At 40.2% G+C, this 19,656-nt stretch overlaps 2 protein-coding genes and 2 non-coding genes across 6 annotated transcripts; 1 reads left to right on the top strand and 3 right to left on the bottom strand.

Moving 5' to 3' along the window:
* Positions 1-13: 13 nt before the first annotated feature.
* Positions 14-3,889, bottom strand: LOC101169875 (52 kDa repressor of the inhibitor of the protein kinase). Its single transcript, XM_004075596.4, has 5 exons — positions 3,555-3,889; positions 2,849-2,969; positions 2,639-2,746; positions 2,531-2,567; positions 14-2,453 (listed from the first exon to the last, which is right to left on the bottom strand). Exons 1-5 carry the CDS (start codon positions 3,641-3,643, stop codon positions 550-552), a joined length of 2,259 nt encoding a protein of 752 aa, XP_004075644.1. The 5' UTR covers positions 3,644-3,889; the 3' UTR covers positions 14-549.
* Positions 3,890-4,198: 309 nt separating this feature from the next.
* Positions 4,199-4,270, top strand: trnap-agg. Its single transcript has one exon. It is a non-coding gene; the product is annotated as a tRNA-Pro (tRNA).
* A 243-nt stretch (positions 4,271-4,513) lies between these two features.
* trnap-cgg lies at positions 4,514-4,585 on the bottom strand. Its single transcript has one exon. It is a non-coding gene; the product is annotated as a tRNA-Pro (tRNA).
* Positions 4,586-4,714: 129 nt separating this feature from the next.
* dyrk1a (dual specificity tyrosine phosphorylation regulated kinase 1A) lies at positions 4,715-16,555 on the bottom strand. 3 transcript variants are annotated; one of them, XM_011482467.3, is made up of 12 exons: positions 15,752-16,555; positions 13,983-14,049; positions 12,357-12,553; positions 12,007-12,099; positions 11,502-11,690; positions 11,192-11,339; positions 10,816-11,102; positions 10,544-10,690; positions 10,183-10,323; positions 9,769-10,072; positions 8,891-9,015; positions 4,715-8,646 (listed from the first exon to the last, which is right to left on the bottom strand). In XM_011482467.3, the coding sequence occupies exons 2-12, from the start codon at positions 13,990-13,992 to the stop codon at positions 8,059-8,061; spliced, it is 2,229 nt and encodes a 742-aa protein (XP_011480769.1). In that variant the 5' UTR covers positions 13,993-14,049; positions 15,752-16,555; the 3' UTR covers positions 4,715-8,058. The 3 variants fall into 3 exon arrangements, with proteins under 3 accessions (XP_011480769.1, XP_011480770.1, XP_020563863.1); XM_011482468.3 differs by lacking the exon at positions 13,983-14,049; XM_020708204.2 differs by lacking the exons at positions 13,983-14,049; positions 15,752-16,555 and adding an exon at positions 14,978-15,169.
* Between the last annotated feature and the right edge of the window lie 3,101 nt (positions 16,556-19,656).

The following is a 19,656-nucleotide window of genomic DNA, read 5'->3' as shown; positions in this document are numbered from 1 at the left end:
AACTAAACACAAATGCAATGCTAATGTTTATTTACACAAATGACGCAACAAGTCCATTGAAAAATAGATTGAAAATGCAGGAATGATGTCAACAGAAACCACACTTTTATTTTTCAGTTAAAAAACAAAAGTCGAAGTAAGTGAACAAAAAAGCTGCTTTATCTGATGTTTTCTATCATTTATGACTGTGGCCCGAAGTGAGAAAAGACCTGGATGCTGGTGGAACTGCTCCCTCTACTGCTCCACCCGACTCCTCATTGGTTCACAGTCAGAGACTTTTGCCTCCATCATGAGGTTTGGATTAAGAACAACCAAAAGTCTGTTTAAGAAACAAATCTGATCTAAAAAATGTTACCAACACGCTTTGTTTTAAAGAATGGGTTTCAAACAGCATAAACACATCCTGGCTCAGACTTCTCTGTTTTGATTGTTTAATGTCTTAAAGGCTGCAGATTTGCACCTTTGTTCATTAGAAGCCTTCAGGAACACTTTCGGTTTCTTTAAAATGGTCAGAGGTTGTAGCAGGGACTACTGATCCACAGTTTTCCATCAGTTTGCCGCCGCAGCATCCTCCTCCACAGGTTCTTCCTCTGCGGGTTCCTCCCCCTCTCCCTCATCCTCCGGATAAAGCCTGCAGTATTTGTCCACCATGACGTCCAGGTCGTGCTTGACATGACTGTTGACGTGCAGCATGGCCAGGCTTTTGTGCCAGTTTTTAACAGGCGTGTTGTCGAGATACGCCTGCAGCCGTTTGGTCGCCGTGTCGTCGCTGCCGCTTTCCAGCTTCAGCACGGGCAAGGTGGAGAGCACTTTCAGGAAGGAGTTGACGTTGGGGAAGAACTTGACGTCTGGAAGCTGCAGGGTCTCGTGGATGGTGGTGGGCAGGCGCACCTCCTTGCCGCGGTGTTTCCATTTGATCCTCCAGCAGTGGAGCTCTGCTGGGAGCGTGTCGGGATTCGGCAGGTCGTTGCGGTAAATGTCGGCGTAATTCTCCTCCGTGGTGTTGAACTTCATGTGGCCCATGACGGCTGGGACCAGAGACAGGCACTTGAGAGCTTTGAGGTGCGTGTCAGAGAACATGTCCTCCACCTCTTGCATGATGCCGCGGATCACGGGAATGGTCACGTACTCCTTAAAATACAGCTCTGCTTGGACTTCGCCGGCGTCGATAGATCTCTGCTTCCGGAGGAAGAGCCTCGGGATGGACACGGGGATCTCCATCAGGGACGCCAAGCTTATAGCCTCCTCGTACCAGAATTCGTGGTAGACGTCGATGTTGTCGTTGACCTCGTTCAGGGAATGCAGGACGGCGGTCAAGCTGTTGGCCGCAGAGAACACTTCGAGCGTTTCGCCTTGCAGGTTCCTCCCGAAAGCTCTGGTGAACGTGAGGACGTTTTTCAAGATGACAACTGTAACGATGAACTCAAAGTCGGCGAGGATTTCTGCGATGGAGTAAGCGCTCGCCACAGTGGCGGAGGTGAACAGTCCGTCATCGTTGTCCCGAACGTTATCCATGCACAGCAGCAGCGGCGGCAAGACGTCGAGCAGCACATCAAAAACATTGTGCTGCTCGGCCCAGCGACAGCCACAAGCTTCTTTCAGTGCAGTGGCCTTGTCCTCGTTCTTCTGATGGTGCGTGCTGATGGCTTTCTCCAGCTCCGCCTGAGTTGACGGCGTTTCAAAGAACTTAGTGATCCTCCTCAGAGTTTCCATGACGACCTGGACGTTGGGAAAGGGCAGGTTGTTGGCCAGGTGGATGTTTAGCGCCATGTGAGAACAAGGCACGTGGAGCGCAAACTTGTACTTCTCCATCAGCAGGACCGCCACAGCCTTCATCTTGATGGTGGAGGTTCCGCAGGCTTTGTGCGCCTGACCCCGGCAGTCCTCCATGCTGAGACCCCAGCGCTCCGTCAGCTGGGCCTCCAGCTGCTCCACCAGGCCACACTCGTCCCCATCCCCGAACGGCAAAAAGTCCAATAACTCCTCCCTAATGAGGTTCTGCTGATTCACGTAGCGGAGAAACAGAGGCAGATACTTTTCCTGGGAAAACTCCACAAGCTCCCCTGTGACCAGGGAGAAGAAGCGACTTTCTCTCACCTCCATGAGCATCTCCTCGCGCACTGTGTTCTCGCAAACATCCAGCAGCTGATTCAGCTGGGTTGAAGAGAGGTATTCTGTGTTGACGGCCATCGTACTGAAGCGCTTCCTCAAAGCGGCATCGCCGGCATTCATGGAGTAATCCAGGAGAGCCTGGAAGTTGTTGGGCTTAAATTCAGTCTCTGACACTTTGTCCACTGTTAGAGGGATTCCCTGTTTCCCCAACAACAAGAGAATCTCAAAGGAAGACCTCAGGTAATCTCTGTATTCCTTCTCCTCTGCGGACAGCTGAGGTTCGGCATTGTTTGTGTTTGGGCTCTCTTCTTCTTTTTTGGAAGAACGCTGTTCCGCTGCCACTGAGAGACAAAAAAGAATAGCACACGGAATAAAATACAAGCGCCAACATCTATGAACGAATTCCAATATTACTCACGTCGTCTTTCTTTCATCCTCCTAATATCGTCCTCAGTCTGAAAAAGAGTTAAAGCTGTCAAACTCCCACAGAAAAGTCCCACAGGGGCCAGAAAACCTGTTGTCTTACGAGCTCTTTGATGCGTTTGCGGTGTCTGGTGTGTGGGTTCTTCAGATGGCTCGTTAGATCAAAGATGGTTGGAATTGCTGTGTCCTTCAGCACAGTCCTATACGGACTCTGAAAAGCAAACATTATTAGATCAATCCATCTTTTCTGATTTTAAAAATTCAAACATAGCAGGAAAGAATGAGACAAAAAAATGTATGCGTATTTTCACACCGTTTTGCAGACCATCGCCGGGTCGAAGTGCTTTGCACATAATCTGTAATGTTTATTCAACTGATCTGCAGTTTTGGCTTCCAGATCTGCTCTGCGGCAGTTCTCCACCCAGATCCTGCATCTAGAAAGTAAAAAATGAAAGAAGCCAAATTTAGTTTGATGTGCAAAACTCTTTTAAAAAACAATAAGAAAAAAAGATTGACTGACAAGCAGAAAGAAAATAACCAGAACTTCCTTTAATGTCATTATGATGAAAAACAAAAATTGTGATGCTCTCCAGCCATTTAAAACAAAAAATAGAACATACGTTATAATATATAAATAAACTTCATTGCAGGAAGTTTTGATTTTAAAAAGAAAAGTCTATTATTTGCTTTTTCATATCTCAAATGCGACAATAACAATGCTCAAGAAGTTAAAAAAAAAGTTAAAATGTGTAACAAAATTGATTACTCTTGTATGTTAATGCTAGTAAACAACAAAAAATACAAGAACGACGGGTCCAAATAAAATATATATTTACATATACTAGTGACTGGAGCCCTTTCTCAAACCTAAGTAACATTTAAATAAAGCTTGGCTTCTTTTTTCTTCCATCATCAATAAACAGGGAAATACATAGCATGTTTGGTATCGCTATTACTAACAGGTGTTTTTATTATTTTTTTAATCAAAGGATCTGTTGTTGTGATATTTTCCGCCTTACCTCTCTGGGTCTCTTGGAAAACGGAAAAAAGCCAGATCTGACTGTGTGCTTTTCCGTGTACAGTTTGGGGCCGCGCAAAAATTCGGCATGCTTAAGCTAGGAAGCTAGCTATCATTTGATTTGTTTTGGTCCACGTCGGTGGTTTCGGACTCTAAAACGCCACCTTCATAACAGTAAACTGTTCGGATACGAATTTTGAATATATTCTATGCAACAAAAATGTGAAATAAAATATAAACCACTGTACGGAAAACTACAGAACCTACACAAAGCGGTTGAATTTAGCTCGTATAATTTTCAGAACGGTGTCCCGCCCACGAAGAACCCGATTGGACATCCGTAAACTACAAGTGACACGATTGGTCACATGGATAATTCAAAAAACCAATCAAGTGGCAGTCAGATCTTCTTCTTTGTCCCTTAACAACAGCTTTAAAACAGTACTGCCGCCTACAGACCAAACTGTTGCGATCCCTGGGACACAGCAAAATAATGTAATGAGAGATACAAGGAGAAGAAAATACAAATCCCCAAACAAAAGCTTAGAAGAAATACAGATTTTTCCTCCGTTTATCGCCCAAGCTGTCGTCGTACCCTGGTGGTGGTCTAGATTGAAATCCTCATCTGTTTCACCGAGCTGGCGTGGCTCGTTGGTCTAGGGGTATGATTCTCGCTTAGGGTGCGAGAGGTCCCGGGTTCAAATCCCGGACGAGCCCAACTTTTTTAGGAGTGGAAACGGGGAGACGGACGGAGTAAATTGTTGATCGAACACAAAGTTGTGATCAATTTTGTTCGAGCGTATTTTTCATTCTCCAGTGTTACTAGTCCACGTGTCCGTTAATGACAGAGTAAGAAAATTCTAGTTACCTTTTGTAAAAACGTCAGGATTTATGTATGACTCTTATATTACTAACGAATGAATAAAAACAAAACAGATTTTCAAGAAAAGAATGGGCAATGGGCTCGTCCGGGAGTTGAACCCGGGACCTCTCGCACCCGAAGCGAGAATCATACCCCTAGACCAACGAGCCAAGCCATGAAAACAGGCGCACACTCTGGTCTTGTACTGTACTCACTTGGTCTGTGTCCTATTGTCCTTGGTTTGCTGAGTTCTATGTTTAAGTATTTGTGAATCGTAACAATAACGACACAAACAACAATTCAATTAACTTCTTTTTATATATCATACATAAGACTGTCTTAATATAATACAAAGGGCATTGTCATAAACACAGCAAAGTCTTGACTAGATCTTACAATCTGTGGATACATGGACTTATCCTTTCCCCCATGCTGTTCAATTCTATAGTGCATGTTGCATGTACAAAAGAAAATGTGGAGAAAAAAATGTGAAATTAAAAAGAAAAAATGAAAGGGATAATTCCAAATTAAATAAAAGGACTTCAGCTTCTGTTGGGTGTTAAGATATGTCAACAACTATTTGTGTATAACCTACAAACCGAACAGGCGAATGAAAAATGGAACCTCTTTTCAACCATGTGCTTCTCATATAACCAAAAAGTAAGATTTGTGATGTACATGCACTTACAATATACCCTGTGAAAATTATTAAGGTTTGAAGATCTAGCTTTCCCTGTTTGATTCAAACCCTACCTCATAGTGTTGTCCTGATGTGGTCAAGACAAAGCCTTGCCAAAAGACAAGGTTTTGCCACTAAGAAAACAGGAGTTCCTGCCCACTGAATGGTCACCAATTTGACAAACATAATCAACATACCAGCAGGAGCAAGGTAGTGAGTTCTATACTTCCTTTATTAAAAAAATATAAATATATACATAAATTCTATTTCAACTATTAAAAAGGGGCTGCATTTCATGACAACTGCTCTAAATAAGAAGTCAATCAGTATGATCTGAAATAGGCGCACACTTACCAGTCACTGCAGTCAAATTTTTTTCAGTCTTTATTTTTGGAATGTTTAGTACCAGTATGAGTGTCAGCATTAAAACAACTGACGCGATTTTAAATGCCTCAAATTCAGCAGGGTGTGGTGGGGAGGGGGAGGAAAGAAAAAGGAAAATGATTGCAAATTTTGCAATTTCACCTCGACATCCAGATAAAACCCCAATCTCAAAATAGGTAGCTTTATATTTGGAAAATACCGAGCAGGACTGCATTCGAGGGTTTCTCCTAGAAAATGACAACAGTGTGGACTTGTGCCCTGCCCCTAACTTGCAAGGAGGCTGTGGGCTTTTTTTTTTCTTCCTTCTTCTCCTTCCTTAATTTTAATTTCAAACCCAGCACAATGACCAACAGAAGAAAGAAAGCACTTCAAAATCCCTGACAAAAAAAAAAAAAAAAAAAAGAAAAGAAAAAGAAAACTAAGAAATAATGTTATTTAAAAATCTGGTTATTGACTTATGTTGGAGGACATGCATGTCTGCCGAGACAAAGAAATGTAACTGCGGGGCTGAGAGGAGCCCTTTCCCTTTGAACAGTGCGACAATCATGGGGATCTTCCTGACCGAATCAGAGATCTATCATTCAACACCAGCGGATTTGCCACGATTACCCTGGCAGGACAGAGACAAAGTCTTGCTTCCACTGTAAAAACTAGCCACGTTGATGATGTATGAAAGGCAGCAACACCCTTTGAAATAGTATGATGGGGGCAAAAAGAAATTGAAATACACAAAAAAAAAAAGGGAAAAAAAAGACAGAAATAGAACACGTTGTTAGTCTCCTTTTTTTTTAAACCATCAGCTTCTATCTCGCTACTCCGGAGCCTGCAGAGTAACTACCAAATTTTCTAACATACTGAGGGTTTTTAAAAGACTCCCAAAAAATAATCTACCAATTTATATGGAAACAGTTTTGGTACAATGTTGCAAAGAAGTCTGGCCAGAATACAACAAATAGCAAACGGTCTCCACAACGATTCTCCAGTTCTGCTAAAAGTAACATATTGTAGCTGTTGGTGTTGACGTTTAAAAGAAGGTCTTAATAAAGTTTGCGTCAAAGTGGTGAACTGCTACATTATTGGTTACAGACACCTATATGCTATAAAACAACTGCTTTGGTATAAAAACATATCCAAAGGGAAAATAAATTCTTGTAAAATTCACAGCATAATTTGAGGAGAAAAAAGGCAGTCACTTAAATCGTCTTTTTTTGTTGTTGTTTTTTTCTTCAGTTTCCATGTTTTTGGATGGAGAGACTTGTGCAGGTGGTTCAGATGAGAAACTACATGCAAAAAAGGGAAGAAGTAAAATAACCAAAATAAAAGTATTTCCAAAAAAAAAAAATTAAAAAAGAAAGAAAAGATTGTGGGATAGATAGTTCTTTTTCTATGAAAAATCCTTAAACCAGTGAATTTTTGAAGGAAGTGATGTTTAGGAGGTTGTCATGTACAATAAAACCCTGTTGTGTGGGGCCCTGCTGAAGACGAAATCTTTGTCGAGAAAGGCCTCAAAAATCACAATTTTTTATTAACCTTTTCTACATTTGTTTTTTTTTTTTTAATTTCCTTAAGAATTAAGGGCTGTCTAGAGAGAAAAATAGAGAAAAGCCATCTTAATTCAAATGATAATGTCCAGCTCCATCCCATTCCAAGTCCATGAGTCATAAGGCCAAAGGGTTATCTAGAACCAGCCGCTGACTGTCTTCCTCTCACTGGGCCGGATCTTTTCACCTTCCGTGCCCATCGCTGCTCTCGCCTGTGCCGGGCCCGGTTGCAGCTCGCAGGACTACAAGGCGTCTGGGCCTGAGGGCTGGTGCCTCTCCTTCGACCCCCCCACCCCCACCCCTCGATAAATCGGTGTCCACCCATTGGGGGGGGGGGGTGTTCCCCCACCCCACCTCCACCTGGTCAGCGCACGCACAGGGAGGGACTCCATTGCGAAGTGTTCCCCCTTTCACAGAGACACACCAAACCGACCGACAAGAAATATCACCGCAAACGTTTCCCCCTTGTTGTCAAGCTACAGGATTTACAAGCAGCTTTGATGTGGAATTTCACTTAAAAAAAAAAAGAAAAGTAAATTAACTTTTTTTAAAAAAGGGCAGAAATAATGAACCAGTGAAACAGTAACATCCGGCGGTCCGCGCTTTGAAAGCGACCGAGGACGCCCAGCATTTCGCCACCAACAGCTAGCTGCAAGACAGCTCCAGACTTCTCCTCCGAAATGCATCTTAGAAGGTTTTTGCCACATAATACCATAAGGTGATAACTTGGTGCTTACATGAAACTGGTGAAATGGTAAGATGGATGTTTTGATTTCACTATGGTTATTCCGCAGTATTATTTTGTGCCTAATGATTGCAAAAGAAAAATCGATGAAAATTACATATATACTTTTTAACAAAGGTTTTTTTTTGTCGTTTTGTTGTTTTTTTTTTCCTCTGTAGTAGCGGTTCAGTGATATCTCCCTTCTGACGTGAGCAGCTTTTGTCAACACACCTTGTAGTAAAAAACACCACCTTAAAAATGACGCACAGGGGGTGGGGGGTGGGGGTGGGGACACACAGCCAAATGTCAGTGCAGTCACGAGCTGGCCATAGAACTCTGCTGCACACATACTCCAGTCATTGGAGACTCCTCCCGGTCCATGCCCTGCCTCATACCCAGGTGGCCTTCTGCTAGGTAGTGGGCAGGCCCCGTATTCGTGCCCATGGAGAATGCAGGGTGTGCTGCCATGCCAGTCTCCTGCCGCGGGTTCGAGAAGGCACCTAGTCCCATGCTCAGCCCACCATTCTGACCAAAGTCAAGGGCTCCAGCAGGCAAATGGCGAAGCTGGTAGGCCTGGTTGCCATGGTTCCCAGTGGAAGAGGACGATGTAGAGGAAGAGGAGGCAGAGGAAGACAGGGAGGTCATGGACAGATGGCCATGAACCACCTCCATGGAGTCCTGTGTCGAGGAGCTGTGTGTCGGGGAGGTGTAGTGGCGTGGACGTGGACGAGTGGCCATCATTTGCCCGTGGTGGTGATGACTATGAGAGTGGGGATGCAGGGCCTTGGGGTGCTGAGGGGGAACATGGAAGGTGGTCTCCTGGACTGGGTGAGTTTCCCCAGTGACCGACTCTGGTCCGACGCCCCCTCCCCACACCAGTGGGGGCGGGTAAGGCTGTCTTGCCTGTTGTTGTCGAGAAAACGTTGGTGTTATTTGCAGGCAAAGCCTTTCAACATCAAACTTTGAGATGGATGCATTTACACAATCTTATTTACCAACACTTGAACGTTTCATGAAATAAAAGCTGCTCATCACTAAAGAAAATGTAGAGTTGGAACCATTACTGAAGCTACACCTCGTGTCATTTCCCTCCAAAATAAATCTTTGAAGCCTCACATCCAATGGTCTTTGGAGCTAGCAGGTTTACCTGTGGACAGAGGCTGTCACCATCCATGGCAGGCATCGTCGTGCCAAAGTGTCCTCCACTGTGCAAGTGGTGATGTGTAGGGTCAGATCTCGCTCTGCCACTGGTACTTGTCCCAGACGATCCTCCTGTGTGTTCAAATACACAACATAAGGTCAGCCCCAACTAAAGCGCTTCCATCAGAAACACACTGTCGCTCTTCTTTATATTCATGTCTTTAGCAGTTAGAGGTCTTATTTCCCCATAAGATCACCAGTAGTAATGCTAAAGATAATACATTAGGATCCGGCAGGCATGCATGCGGTTTGTGTATCTGTGTGAGTGTAAGAAAATCTTAAAATCAATGCGCTGCACCCAAACTTACAACCCTTTTATCACTTGAAAAACAATCAGAAAATACCCTTACATAGCCCTAAATACATCAAAGTATTGCATAAAGGTTATTATGTAAGCAACATCAACACACTTAGATTTTCCTGATACCTAAAGCCAACATACAACCAGAAAAATGCAGGCTTTAAATAATAAATTAGAATTTCATCAAAAGTTGCTTTATTTCAGTAATTCTATTCAAAAAAGGAACTCGCACAGGTTTGTCACAAACACGACATAATTTAGCTGTTTATTTTGCTTGATCATAACACGTAGTCAATACAAACAACAAATTCCAAATCTCAGAAAATTGGAATATTCTATTATTGGCATGTCAAACTCTAAAAGATTGTTTTGAATCGCCTGCAATGGTTTCCTAAGCCTTTCTCACTATGCATCAATATAACAAAATAAAATAATAGTAACTGTTTACTAACCTTCTGGCTTATTGAAATACATCTTTTTGTGTCATCATAGTGCAGCTTTAAGAACCTTTAGATGGACTTTACCTGAACTGGAGGAGGTGCTGGAGGTGGTTCCTGACGACTGGGATTGCTCTAATGCGGGGCTTGTCGACACACTACTACTTGTATTGGTCCCCTCGTCCGCAGTCTTCTTGAAGAAGCTGTGCTGTAGGGCATAGTACGGCTGGATGCGGCTCTTGGGGTCATAGTCCAACATCCGGAGGATCAGGTCCTTGAACTTCAAGTAGTCAGCAACAGCGTGGCCAGACTCCCCTGCCCGTCGGCCACCAGGACCGCCCGTCTCCACACCTAAGATGGAGTGGAGCTTCCGCGAAGCTGGAGGCTTATACTACAAAGAAACCAAAGACATGTAAAGCTTTTTAATGTGCATATCAAGACATCAAACAAGACAGTTCCGTCATCAGCACCCATCAGTTGGCGTTAAAGCTGTCAACTCACCCTTTTGCCATCTTTGGTCTTCTTAACACTCCATGTACCATCTGAAAGCTTCTCAAAGAACTTCCTGGCTTTTGGGGCTAGGTCCATTATGTGATTGGGTGGGATGCCAAGAACCTCGACTATTTTGTTCATCTGGTCCACCTGAAGAAACCAAATGCATCTTTTAATAAGTATTTGCACTCATTATAAATGAGGGTAAATGTCAAAATGCTTCTAAGCTCTTGTAGGAACACACCACGGCTTACAAATCCAGTTTTAAGGGTACTTTTTTATTGAAGAACTACAAACAAGGTGACTTTTCGATATTCCTGTTATCAATAAGCTCCACATATGTCTTTGATATTTTTATCATGTTTTATACCTCATTGGCTCCACTAAATAGAGGCTCTCCGGTATGCATCTCTACCAAGATGCAACCCAAGGACCACATGTCGATGGCCAGGTCATAGGGCATTCCCAGCAACACTTCTGGAGAACGGTAGAAGCGACTCTGGATATACTGGTATATCTACAAACACAAAGCGTGGGAAGTGAGGGTGACTGTAAAGCGCATTGCTTTTGTTGAAAATTGCAAACCATTTCTCACAAACACACATAGACTGTATAGCAGATGAAATATATGATGGTAGATACCCTTTGTCCCAGTTGGCATGAACTGCCAAAGTCCACTATTTTGATGGCACTCCTCTTGGGGTTACAAAGGAGGATGTTCTCGGGCTTCAGGTCACAGTGGATGATGCTGAGCTCGGGGGTGGCCAGGAAGAGTAGTGCCGTGCATAGCTGCTGGGCAAACTTCCGGGTGAGATTGAGTGAGACGCCGCGGAAGTTGGTATTTCGAAGCAGGTCGTATAAATTATATGACAGCATTTCAAACACGAGGCAGAGATGGTTACGGAACATGAAGTGACGTTTCAGGTGGACTGCAAAGAAACAAAAATTGGACGCGTTAGTCGCTGACACTGCAAGCCGTTGGATTTGTTCTGTATGTGGGACATCAAAAGTAAATTACCAATATAGTATTTCATCTCCGTATCATGTTTGTTCATAAGCTCCAGAAGGCGCACTTCAATCTGGGCTTGATTAAGGAAAGCTTTCTTGTTCTTAATGATCTTAATGGCAACCCATTCTTGCTCTACTCGGTCATAAGCTTTCACAACCTGAGAATTGAACAAAACCAGTATTAAATATGTTAAAAGTATTATATCTGAAGCACATTTGTTACACTAAACATCAAGATTTAAAACCAAAAAAAGGAAGGTCAGAAAGCTGGAACCCCTTAGAAGTGGACAAATAACAGACTGTCAGTTTTAATTCCTCACCTGTCCGAATGATCCTTTTCCTATTAAGGAATCGATCTCATAGCGGTCCATCCACTTCTCCCCATTCTTGACGATGTAGTCATAGTTATCATCGTCATAGCCATCATTGAAAACCTTCCTCTCCTTTTTGTGACTGGAGTCTTCACCCTGACCCTGTTGGTGCCGCCGCTTCTTTTTTGCATAATAAACCTGAAAAAGAAAAAAAGAAAATTGAATGCATTTCAGAAAAGCACATGCAGAGATTTCTTCAGGAAATGTTAAATGTTCCTTTGGATTTTGCTCCAACAAATTAGGTTTTTCATGTATAAAATTCCTGTTTTTTTAAATGAATAATAATGTTTTTTTCTTATAAATTAAAAATATCTATCTTTATGAACAACAAATTCATAAAATAATAAAGACTACCAATTTAAAAAAAAAGAATGTTGAAATAGCAAACATCTTAAAACAAGGGGAAAACAAATGTCAAAGAATGATTTGAACTTTTACTAAAGCAAAGCCTCACCTCATTGATGTGTTTGTATGTTTTGATAAGGTCGATGGAGAGCTTCCTCAGGGGAGCTGAAGTTGGGTCACGAAAGCACTGGGGCATGTGCCTCTGAAATAAAAGTACAACAACATTTTACAAACAAACAAAAGAAACACAACTTTAGAAGTAAAAAGTTCCTCTTACAGGGTTTGTGTTTAAACTTCAAAGCTGTTAACACAATGTGACACAATTACACAGAAAGACATTTGACATGCAGCTACTCTGCCTAGTGATACTTGTTTAAAAAAAGGGAGCAAACTTTTGTGTGCAATTAAGTTTAGCTATTCCTGTAAATCCTAAAAGGGCAGTGGGAAGGGTGATTGTACCTGATTGGCAGTGAGCTGTGGTGTCTGGTCGCTGTACGGTAAAACCGTAACAGATTGGTCAGTGGTTGGCTGGTGGCGGTCACTGTACTGCTGGTGCGTATGGGGCATTGGAGCAGCCATCTGAAGACCAGCAGTGTGTAAAGAAAAAGAGGGCGCAAGCCGGACGGACGAAGGTTTGCATGCTGAAGTCTCTCCTCCTAAAAAGGAAATTAAAGTTCCCTTTAAAGTCATTGAACAGAGAAACATACAAAAGTGAAAAAGGAAAATAAAAGAGGTCATCAGAGATTTAACGCTACAAAGAAAGCCAGCAAGATGTATTATGTTATTTACAGGTAAAACAATATAATAAAGAAACATTATTTGTTGTTTAGATTTACAAAAAAAACTTCAGCTTAGTTTAAGATGAAAAGAAATTATCTATAGGAATTTATAAATGCAAATTAACAGCATTATTTACATTTGTGTTAATAATCAATCTCAAATGATGATAAACACCAACAAAAACAGCAAAATCTAGTAAATTAAAGAATTAAATGTCAGGTTTATACACAGTGCTATGTTAAACATGTACACGTTAAACAATGCAATCAAAGGACAACCCCAAAAAAATCAAAACACAGCAGAAATATGTCAACCTTTGTGAGGAAAAGGGGAAAAAACAGCCAGTTTAACAGTGAAAAGGGGTGAGAATACAGCATCTCCACACTGTACGGTGAATCATCCTTCATTTTAAGCCAGAAGGAATCAAAAAATTATTAAATAGCATGTTCAGCTATCAGCATCTCTCACCAGACAACACAATTCACCAGTGCTACACAGTAACCACTATTCAGAATCCCAGCAACAGCACCTAATTAGCATAGCCTATCACCACAGAGATACAGCGTGATTTGGCAAGCCCATCAACGCACAGACCAATCACAACGCAGTATGCAAATAGCCTACTTTTGTTGCCAGGGCAGAGCTGCTCCCATTTTCCAATGAGAAAACAAGAAATAAACAAGAAATAAAATTGAACTTTGGCACACTTAGACGTTGCTTTCAACACAAGAGCCTGACAGCAAAATAGCTGCACAGCCTAAAACCTGCACTTCATATGAGAGCATAAGAAAGCTGACCCAGCTTTAGAAAAGTAAAGAAATACCCGTCCACTGACAGAAATAAAAGGAGCTGTAAGATGAGCAGAGAGCAACACTATATTTGAGGTGCTATAAGGCGCTACGTATTTGACTTATTTTCTTATAAAATTTAAACACATAAGTGGGAGTCCTTTCACTTCTATTTTAGATATAGAGGTTATATTTAAACCTAAAAAAATTGGGGCTTTCTTTTATTTTTATTTGTAGAATTTCTAGTGCCCTTTAAGGCTCAAAAAGCAGCATTTTTTTTAACTGTACAAAAAGTGTGTTTATTTATTAATAAAGTAGCATAGCTATTTAAAAAATAAACTAAATAATCCTGATGGTCTCAATTATATGTTAGATCTTTATCTTCTAAAGGGAGACAAAAATTTGGAGAGGATAGATGCCAGATTGAATAAAACTGTAAGCGGAGGACAGAAGAAAGCCAAAAAATATTAAAGTCCCCCACCAAAGATGTGGTGGAGGAAAGTATACAGCAGCTAACCTGGATGCATCTTCTGCAAAATTTCATATCATCCTGGAAGGAGAGTCCAGCAGCAAACCACAACCCACTACAAGGAACAAAAAGACATTATTATAAGTTTACATTTTTGGTGGCTACTGAACTTTACTAGTAACTTGAGAAGAAGTGAATGACAGGACCGCTTGGGAGAGGGCCATCCAAAACTTTGCAAAGTCATCAGGGGTTAGCTGCATTTTAGGAATTCATATTTATAATAGGACAAAATCATCCATTGTGACTTTTAATTTTTAGAAATGATTACAATCAGTATGACCACCAAGTTCAATAGTAAAAAAAAAAAAAGCATCTAAATCTTCAAACTGAGCTCATCAGAAAATAGTTATGACACTAAATTAAATCAGGTTGGATATTTTTGTGGTTCCCTGAACTTATCAGGCAATAAACTATTTAAATTGTCACCTATATGGGAAGTTTTAAATACTTTTGAGAAGGAAAAAAGAAAGATGCATAAACAAAATCAAACACAGACACATTCTATTTACCTTTCTAAAATTAACAAAGAGCTGAAAGTTTGATTTTAGAACACTGATTAAACATTAAAGACAAATAAAATACTTTCTTAATTCAATGTGGACAAATAAATATAATTTTCTTAAACAAGTGAAGCCGATAAAGCATTTTGAAAGCAGTCCCGTCGCTGCTTCGGCGTCTTTTAAACGTCTTACTATTCTTTAGGTTCAGGACTAAGAGACTGAACAGTTCCTTCAGTAGCTGTGCTCATGATGCCATCAACGGGCTTAATAAAGCATGAATATAATAACAGTTAGCTTATATTCGGAGCGGTATAACATCACAAGTGATTGTTAAAGACCTATGGATCAAACCGGTGTGTCATCTTCTCACGCCCAACTGCTTAGATCCATTCCAAAGCGGAATCAGACGAAACCCATCTCTAAACAATTAAAAGCCCATCGTTAATCCAAACAGACGCTTTTCCCGAGAAATTCTTTACTTACAGATGATACGATAAATCTCGTCATGGCTGGAATTTGAGAGGCATGTTCAGAGTTAACGTCCGTTCTCTCTTTGTATCGCTAATGTAGGACTCCAAATCCCGGTGAGGATGACAAACGTTTATGGGCTTGCATTACAGTTAGCTGTCCGACTAGCTAACGTGCTCGTCGTTCCCCTGAAACTGCGGGATAGGCGAGCAGGTCTCTCACCACCAGCCCACCGTTAGCTAGTGACGCTGTGTGGAGCCAGCGGATTGTGGGGCCCATTCAAACTGGTTCGTCAACAAGTCAGCGTTAACCATTAGCCACGTTAGCCGAATAAGCTACCAAGCCAGGTTAGCCTCTGAGCACTGAAGCTCAAACCGCCCCCTTGTATTAATGTAATTACCCACCGCACTGACAGTAAGTCAAATCGGAGGCGGAACGTAACAGGGTCTCAATCATACAATGACAGTGTCTGATATAGCAAAGTTAGCAAAAACGTTAACACTGTGCAGACATGACTTCCATTGACTGCTACACATCATTTACAGCCGACATCAAGACTAAATCCGCCCAGCGTTAAAATCCGTCCACTGACCTACTGACTGGAGGCGAACGTTAACGCTGGCTTTACAGGAAAAAATGTTAGCTAGCCGCCACACCAGCTACCATCCTTGTCTACCGCGTCCATCATTGTTAACTATTCCCTCTGCAGAGTGAAAAAAATCCGCCGAAAGATGTAGTATCCACGCCATGAAACGATCATGCGCAACAGAACAGTTTGCGATTACTCACCTCTGATGGCACGATCTTCATTTAAAGTCCAATAACCTGTAAGATGAGGAAACTTATCCAGCTTGAGATTCTCCCCTCCCTGCACGGTTAGCGAGTAAATCCAATCTCTGTACTCAGATCGGCAAGCTCTAAAATAACCCGTCAGTCACATCTGGTATGCACTTCATGGCTCAAGCTTTAATGCGCAACATCCAAGGCCGAAATAACTTCAGCAAATGTTAATATTACCCGATGACAAGCAACATGCTAAGCAGCACGCATAAGTCAGTAGCTAACCTTAGCGAGCTGGCTAGCTGGATGACAAAATGAGCGCAGCTAACGTTAGCTACCTGCCCTGGTTGGCCTCAAGCTAACTATTCTAGCAACCGCTAAACAAACGTTATGCCAAATTCCGATTTAACGCTATCTTTACAAAATTCACATCGGTCGCTTCGACTAGTGCGACAATACAATTATATCCAGATCATGAAAACACAAACCATAAGCCGCGTCCTCTGATAATTTTGGTTAGGAATTTTGAGTCAATTTTCACAAAATGGCGCGCGGTCCAAACCTGCGCAGTGAACCGGCCCGGTGGACCAGAGACACGGACAACTGAGTTAGTGCGGCGCCGCCTAATTATTTCAGCTCAATTAAAACATCGGCCTCTTGACTTTCTTGATCCGATCCACTGTGCGCATTTCAACATCCAAAAACGTCAAACATATATCTTCTGACAGCATTATTCCGGCGGGAAGGGAGAACATTTGAAAAGACTGAGCAGAGGAAAAAAAAAACCTCCTGACAAAATGGCGATGCTCTAGCTTGTTCCCATGGCAACTGTCAATCAAAAAAAATGGAAGTACCCGGATGCACCAATGACGAATAAAATCTGAACTGACCAGAGTTCTACACATGTAGCTCGCTTGGTGAACCAGACAACATATTTTGTTAGATATTGTGTCTAGCCATGGCTTTATATATATATGTGAATTTTTCTTTGTATAGTCGTTTTTGTGCTGTTGCTGTGTCATACCCTGTTTGCTACCTCTTCAACCTCATATCTATCTATCTATCTATCTATCTATCTATCTATCTATCTATCTATCTATCTATCTATCTATCTATCTATCTATCTATCTATCTATCTATCTATCTATCTATCTATCTATCTATCTATGTATCTATCTATCTATCTATCTATCTATCTATCTATCTATCTATCTATCTATCTATCTATCTATCTATCTATCTATGTATCTATCTATCTATCTATCTATCTATCTATGTATCTATCTATCTATCTATCTATCTATCTATCTATCTATCTATCTATCTATCTATCTATCTATCTATCTATCTATCTATCTATCTATCTATCTATCTATCTATCTATCTATCTATCTATGTATCACAATTTTGTCAGAAATAGTCTACATTAATTTAGAAAATTTTAAAATATAAGGCTCTATTTTGTTATCTGTTTACAAATCACAATTGTATAAAACTAGTGATACCCATATAATTAAAGATTAATATCCTTTAAACTTTGAAAAGGTTTTAAAAAAACAACCTTATCCTTGTAAGTTTGAGTTATGCTGCAACAATAATCAAATGCTGCTTTTAAAAAGAAATTCCAGTTGCATGCAGTAGATTAGTACTGGCCACATTGCAGGAGATGTATGGGTGTTAACTTGTCACTGAACCAATTAATGCTGAATCAGTAGTTGGGTTAAGCATGTTCATTGTGTAAAAATTTGTGGTTGTAAAATTGTACAGTGCTAACAGTCCATGGTGAATTATTTTAAGGCCTTTTCATGCCCATATGCAAAAACTGGAATATAAATGTTAAAAAAAATTCTAACTTTTTTTTTAACGGATTTATAGTTTTTAATACTGTTAAATTTTAGACTTTAACCATCATGAAAGCCTGAGATGGAATATGATAAATTCTGCCTGTATTTCTCAGCTTTACTTGGTTAGACTTAAGTGAAATACCCTTGATTTTTATTACAGCTAGCAACCAAATCAGACAATAACAGCATTTCAGGGACACAAACTTCCTTGTTCATATTTTATATTGTGAAGCTAATTTGTAACTGACTTGTCGCAGAGAGGCGACTGGCATTGTTTCATAGTACAGTACACTTAACAATCAGATTGGTCAATCTATGCGCTACAGAGTCCAGAGCTCATGAACCCTGCTAATATTCAATTATTATTATTGTTATCTGTTGGTGCAAATTTTGATTGGTGTGTTGTGAAATGTGTGTTTAAATGACTGAAGATGCTTCTCAGCTGTCATGAGTCAGCTGAACTGGTGATTTGAGACCTTGTCCTAAGTGTACATTTAGGTTAAAGAAGATAGAACCAAACAAATGGAAAAGGGTCAGTAAATATGCAACATTCAGACTTAGCTAAATGCGGCTACATCAATGGTTATAAGCAAATTTGATACTAATTTCATTAATCCATTAATTTTCTGTCCATACAACTAAAAGTTTGATACAATAGTTTGTTACCTTTTTGTGTGTTGGACTGAAATAACCTTTATCCTGAGGGGCTGCTTACATTTATAAACAGCCACAAATTCAAGAGGAGAAACAATTACTTCTTTTAAGAATTCACTTTTTTCATACAAAGAAAATATAATTGATAGAGATATACTTGTTGCACATTTGAATTTGTGACTGTATTATCAGCAGTGAAGAAGGATTTTGGGACGTTGTAGGCTGCTGAATAAAAATATATTTAAAAAAAGACTTTTAAAAAATACTTTAAAATAAAAATGAAACTTTAAATGTTTTTCTAAAAAATGTCAAATTTTGTGCTTTACATTCCTTCTTTATCTTCTTAACTTTCTCTGCCCAGGTGTGTGCATGTTCTCAGAGCCTGACTGGTTTTACCTGCCTGTAAGACAACCTGTTGCATCTCTGGGGGACACTTCAGCATTAAACAGAGTTTTGCATACAAAAATGAATAAATAAATAAATAAATAAATAAATAAATAAATAAATAAATAAACTGGTTTATCTTTGTATTACTCCTAATATCTGCAACTTTTCCAGCCAATCAAAAGCAAAGTCTTGCAATACAGTAACTTCAACATTTCTTTTTTTGCTGGGTCAGTCCAGTTCATTAATCTTTTATTTATAAAATGTTTCACATTTAGAAGGATAAAATGTTTTAGTAAACTCATCGACGCGTTATAACATTTAGTAACTTTTTTTTGTATCAGAACCAATCATTTATGTGCAAATAAAAAACATTTCATGGGTCTCTGCAGCTTTATTGGATCAATATTATTTATGGTACATGAAACATATCACTCAATAGTCTGGTTGGAGTTGGATCTAGAGGAGAAATTGATACATGACAGGAAGATTCAATTCATTTCAATTTTATTTATTTAGCTCAATATTACAACAACAGTCATCTCAATGGGCTTCATACCGGTAATTGTATAATAAACATTAAATCATAAAGAAGATGAAGTCATACAATTCAATAGGTATTGGCTAAACTAAACTAAACAGACTAAACTAAACTGGGCATCCCTGTCCTTAGACCCTCCTTCTCGGTTTGTTATTAAGATGGTAGCTTAACAGATCAAAATGGACATCAAAGCAGTTTAGGTTCAAGAATAATTTTTGAAGCTTTGATTCCCAAGAAAGTTTCATTTACAGTTTGAAAGTTACCTGAGTTCAATATTTTATTTGTAAATAAAATCAGTCAAAGGCGGCTGAGAAGAATAAAAAATAATTCAACAGATCTGTGATTTTCAATTTGTCTGGGTGAAGTTCTGTAATACTGTATTTTTTCCCCCTAGATTCATATACTAACTGACTCAAATAGATCTATACGTAGAAGATCAATGCTCGCTTTAATGTTGTTTTGATTTTTCTTTTGACAAAAGATAACATTTA

Source organism: Oryzias latipes, chromosome 13 (genome assembly GCF_002234675.1).
Source record: "Oryzias latipes chromosome 13, ASM223467v1".
Lineage (NCBI taxonomy): Eukaryota > Metazoa > Chordata > Actinopteri > Beloniformes > Adrianichthyidae > Oryzias > Oryzias latipes.
The sequence above is the reverse complement of the archived record's forward strand: the minus strand, read 5'-3'. Positions and strand labels throughout refer to the sequence as shown.